At 29.3% G+C, this 5,311-nt stretch overlaps 2 protein-coding genes across 2 annotated transcripts; both read left to right on the top strand.

The window, feature by feature from the left end:
- The first annotated feature begins 591 nt into the window (after positions 1-591).
- LOC113549163 (zinc finger MYM-type protein 5-like) lies at positions 592-1,464 on the top strand. Its single transcript, XM_026950347.1, has one exon. The coding sequence runs from the start codon at positions 592-594 to the stop codon at positions 1,462-1,464; it is 873 nt and encodes a 290-aa protein (XP_026806148.1).
- Positions 1,465-1,541: 77 nt separating this feature from the next.
- LOC113549155 (zinc finger MYM-type protein 1-like) lies at positions 1,542-3,145 on the top strand. The gene is made up of 2 exons (XM_026950336.1): positions 1,542-2,427; positions 2,668-3,145. Exons 1-2 carry the CDS (start codon positions 1,542-1,544, stop codon positions 3,048-3,050), a joined length of 1,269 nt encoding a protein of 422 aa, XP_026806137.1. The 3' UTR covers positions 3,051-3,145.
- The last annotated feature ends 2,166 nt before the right edge of the window (positions 3,146-5,311 follow it).

Here is a 5,311-nt window from a genome sequence, read left to right as displayed (position 1 = left end):
TTTTAATATTAATAATTTGGTGAGTAATTTTTTTATTTTAAATAATTGTAATATTATTAATATTAAGTAGGTAATTTATGTAAATACAATGAAAAATTAAGAAAAAAGAATACATCCCGATATCTGATTTTAAATTTTGAATGTATTTATATATTCCTAATATATTTAGGAAGTGAATTTTTAATTTTCAAAATTAAAAACCTATTAGCTATATTATTATTTTATTATTTGGGTTGACTCTAGGAATTAGGATAGTCAATAATAATAATTGTATTGTTTGTTTGGGGTTTTGAAAAACTGTATTATTTTCATACATTGTGTTCTCATTTTATGTAATTCAACCGTATACATACGTCAACATATATTTAAAAAAATTTTAGTAAGTTACCCTTTTTTTAAAACTATCACATTTTTTTTTTAAAGAAATTTGAGATGATTTTTGTTAGAAAATGACAAGTGTCAATTTTCATGTTTCTCGGCAAAAATATTAAATACAGACTCAAAGATCATTTATCCATGTTTTAGTGACATGCTTATTTTTAACAAATTATATTTTTTATTTATGTAGTAAAAAGTTAAGAAAGCGCCAATATGTCGGATGGTAGACAGCGACTTTCAGGTGCAGAATATAGGAAAAGAAAACGTGAAAAAGAAGCTGTAATTAAAAAACAGTCTAATTCTATCAAAAAATTTTTAACGGGTTCTTCCTCTTCATTAAATATTTCAAATGCTGTAGTTGTACAACCTAGTGAAGTTGTTGACTCTTTCTCAGTTATAGATGCCACTGTACCTTCTGAAACTACAGTAGCCAAAAGTTCAACAGAAAATGTTATCAGTACAGACCCTGCGGAATGGCCTTTAATTATTAATAACGACTTTAAAACATTGTTGGTTGAAAAAGGCCCTCCTGCTCCGTTAAATGCAAATTTTGTATTTCCTTCAGATGATCAAGGACGAAAATTCACACAATTTCATTACAAACGAAGTATGAGTAATGGAGAAAATGTCACAAGAACATGGCTTGTATACTCTATTTCCAATGACGTAATATTTTGTTTTTGCTGTAAACTATTTGATAATTCAAACTCTAAGTTGGCTTTAGAAGGGTATAATGACTGGAGGCATTGTACACAAATGTTAAAAGGACATGAAACATCAAAAAATCATTTGACCGCATATAGTACATGGTTAGAATTGTCATTGAGGTTAAAAAAAACAAAAACAATTGATGACGTAAACCAACGTATTTTAGAATCTGAGTGTAGGCATTGGAATGAAGTTTTACAACGTATCATGTCGGTAGTACAATTTCTCGGTCATCAAAATTTAGCTTTTCGTGGATCATCTGATCAGTTATTCAAACATAATAATGGAAATTTTTTAAAATTAATTGAACTTATGGCTAAGTATGATTCTGTGATGGCTGAACATGTAAGAAGAATAATTAATAGTAAAAAAATATAAGCCATTATTTAGGAAAAGATATTCAAAATGAGATGATTAATTTATTAGCTCAGTCTATTAAGTCTCGCATAGTTACTATGGTTAGCGAAGCGAAGTATTATAGTATTATACTAGATTGTACTCCTGATATAAGTCACTCGGAGCTCATGACTATTATTATTCGTTTTGTGTCAATTGAAGATTCAAAAGTTACCATACGTGAACATTTTCTTGGTTTTATTTCAGTTGAAAATAGTACTGGAGAAAATCTATGCGATGTACTTTTAAATATATTACGTGAGCTGAATATACCTTTGAGTAATATGCGAGGACAAGGATATGACAATGGAGCCAATATGAAAGGTGTGCACTCCGGAGTCCAACGGCACATTCGAAATATTAATCCACGTGCATTTTTTGTTCCTTGTAGTGCGCATTCCTTAAATCTTGTTGTAAATGATGCCGCAAAATCTTCAAAAGAAGCTGTAGCGTTTTTTGATATAATTCAAAAAGTATTCAACTTTTTTTCTGCCTCAACTATTCGTTGGCAAATTCTTTTAAAACATGTTAAAGAACTAACACTCAAACCATTAAGTCAAACCCGGTGGGAAAGTCGAATAGACGCACTTAAACCGTTTCGAAATTACATAGGTGAAATTTATGATGCTTTGTTTGAAATATCAGAAAATATAAATTTAGATCCGATGGTAAAACATGAAGCTGAATGTTTATGTAATCTTATTAAAACATTTAAATTTATTTGTTCTGTTGTCATTTGGTACGACATACTTAATCATATAAATCCAGTTAATAAATTAATGCAAAAACCAAATTTTGACATATCTTTAGCTTTGGGCATTTTAGAAACTTTATTGAAACATTTAAATGAACTGAGATCTGAAGAATCTTTTGAGAAAATGATTATAGATTCAACAGCACTTGCGACGGAAATGGGAGTAGAGTCTGTTTTTGAGAACTCACGGGGTAGAGTTAAACCACGACGTACTCGTAAACACTTTGATTATGAACACAACGATGAACCAGTTATTGACCCAAAACAGCAATTCAAAATACATTTTTATTACTTTACACTTGATGTAGCTATAAATAGCGTGAATAATAGATTTGAACAACTAAAAGAACATAATAACAATTTTTCGTTTCTTTACAATATAAAAAAAATAAAAAATCTTACACATGAAGAACTATTAAAACATTGCAAAGACTTACAAATTCTTCTTACCGATGGTGATTCAACAGATATCAATGGAATTGAAATGGCCCATGAATTAAAGTCAGTATCAGCTATGGTTGATGATAACTTAACACCTTATGAACTCTTAACATTTGTGATAAATGCAGGTGACTTTGCACCAAACCTATCCATTGCCTTACGAATTTTGATAACATTACCAGTATCAGTGGCAACTGGTGAAAGAAGTTTTTCGAAATTGAAACTTATCAAAACATACTTACGCTCAACAATGAAAAACGAACGACTTTGTGGTCTAGCCATGATCTCAATTGAACACGAAGTTGGTCAAGAATTAACAGAGAAAAAGTTAGTCGACGATTTTGCTAAGTTAAAAGCAAGAAAACATTTATAAAATTATGATTTATTGTTGTATGAATTATTAATTGTAAATATGAACTACCATTTATTTTTATAAATGTAAATAAAAAACTTTTGTGAAAAAAATATTAAGTGTAACAATGTAAAATGTAAATAAATAAATTGATTATTTATTTCACCGTTTAAACTCCTATTCTCCTACAATTTAGTCCAGTTTATAATTAATTTTGTATAAAATAAATAATACTATGTACTAATTATATGACAAAAAGTATTGAAAGGGGCGGCATTTTATTAACTGCACAGGGCGGCAAAATACTTAGCGCCGACCCTGATTGATAGTAATTAGTAATTACTAATTACACACAGATACCTAATAAAAACCATAATATAATAATTTATTAATTGTCATTGTTTTAAAATATTCAAATATTCAAAATAATAATATTATATAATTATAAGTAAATAGTAATAATTAATTTAATAAAACATATTGCAGTAGCATTATATATAACAAGGCGATTCAAGCAAAATAACCTTTCTAGCGCATTCCCCCCTAAATACGTCACTGCCCAGTGCCCATAACCACCGGGTGGTATAGGCTATCCAAAGCGATTATCATGCGGACCAGTGCCGTTCGGAAGTAGGCTTTTTTGAAAACAATTACCTCAAGATAAAAAAAAGTAGGTAGGGAAGTGGGTACCGGATAATGGATGGATGTAGTGTGATAAAAAGTTTTTACTTAATTAACATTATATTAAGTAAAAAAAAAATTCAAAGCTGTGAGTGCATGGGTGGTAAAATTGTAGAGTCCCTTAGGTCTGAAATTTGTTCAGCACACTACTGATGCCGATTATGTATAATTTAGAAACAGTTCATAACTATAGTATAGAGGGGAATTATACTGAATACTGATATGAATAAATAATTAATTTGACTAATTATGTGTGTTTGTTGGGTGCGTGCTAATTCCACCGGTCATTTTTTACTACCTGAAAAATTTTAATTCCACTGTTTTTACACAAAAATATATATAATAATCAATAATAATCATTGATAATGGATTAAATGCAGATTTAACAAAAAAAATTATTGTAATCTGTGGATTTTACCATCAGTGGAGTTTAGGTTTTTTTCAGGTCAAAATAAAAGTAAAAGTATCAGTGGAATTTACTTGTTTTAAATCGAATCCAAAAATTGACTAGGTACCTACCTGTAAATCGGTGGAAATGTGGAATTTACAATCGTCCAACATTCAATAGTATCATATAATAGTATACATATAACATATAATATTATCCATTATGATTATAGTGATTAGCGAATAGTGATTATACATGAATGACCAGTGATCAGTGCCCTGTAGGATAGATTATTGTCTGCTGTACAAAGACAGATTAACAATAGTAAGCCCGATATGTGTATGAAATATAATAAAATATTAATATATACATCAATTACGTCAAAACTTTCAAGTAAGTATACACAAATAATATTTTTCATTTACAACGAATTAATTAATAATCAAATAAAATTCTTCGTTTAATTCGACATTGTACCTATCTAATTTTATTAGATATAGCGTAAGTATCTACGCTATGTTTATATATTTATTTAGGTTTTTTGTTAAAAATTTGGAGTAGGTACTTTTGAAACGGCGGTCGTTCTAACCGCACACTTACCGTTCATATAACCGCATATTTTACACCGTTCAATACCGTACACATTTATTCTATTGTTAAAAATGGAAATTTGAAAGGTCGATAATTCAAAACCTGCTCACATTTGATTCACATTCAAAAATTAAACAGCAAAATCATAAAATTCTTTTTCATCTGGACAAGTAGCCATAGCCCGTAATCTCAACAAACGCCTTAGGAATTAAAAGCAGATGTGGCAAACCAAAAAAAATGTTTTAACTATAATCCAGATTGTGAATTTTTATTGTATTTGTTTTTTTTATATTGGAATAGAACTGATTTTTCTGTATATCTCGAAAGTTTAATTTTTATGATTTTGTGATCTTTAATGATTAACTGATGTGCGATTGGCGATTGCGATACTAAACGATATACAGTCGAACCTCGATTATTCGTGATCGTGCTTACTTTTTCGAAAATTTAAAATAAGTATGGTCTGTTACAGTGGCGTCATCTGGGGGGTGGCCACTTGGGTATTTGTCCTAGTCTGATACTCTGACATTTACAGCAACCTTAAGTCGGCACATTTAAAAATTATAAGAAGTCTAATTTTTAACTATTAAAGGCCATTATTATAAATAATATTTTAATATTA

This window comes from Rhopalosiphum maidis, chromosome 1 (genome assembly GCF_003676215.2).
Source record: "Rhopalosiphum maidis isolate BTI-1 chromosome 1, ASM367621v3, whole genome shotgun sequence".
Taxonomy (NCBI): Eukaryota; Metazoa; Arthropoda; class Insecta; order Hemiptera; family Aphididae; genus Rhopalosiphum; species Rhopalosiphum maidis.
This window is presented reverse-complemented; position numbering and strand designations above follow the sequence as displayed.

What these genes read in the sequence shown, in the direction of transcription:
- LOC113549163 (XM_026950347.1), top strand. Translation starts at nt 592, where the DNA reads ATGTCGGATGGTAGACAGCGACTTTCAGGTGCAGAATATAGGAAAAGA.
- LOC113549155 (XM_026950336.1), top strand. Translation starts at nt 1,542, where the DNA reads ATGGTTAGCGAAGCGAAGTATTATAGTATTATACTAGATTGTACTCCT. An exon ending in TGTTTTTGAGAACTCACGGG is followed by an intron (nt 2,428 to 2,667) that starts GTAGAGTTAAAC and finishes AACATTGCAAAG; the next exon opens with ACTTACAAATTCTTCTTACC.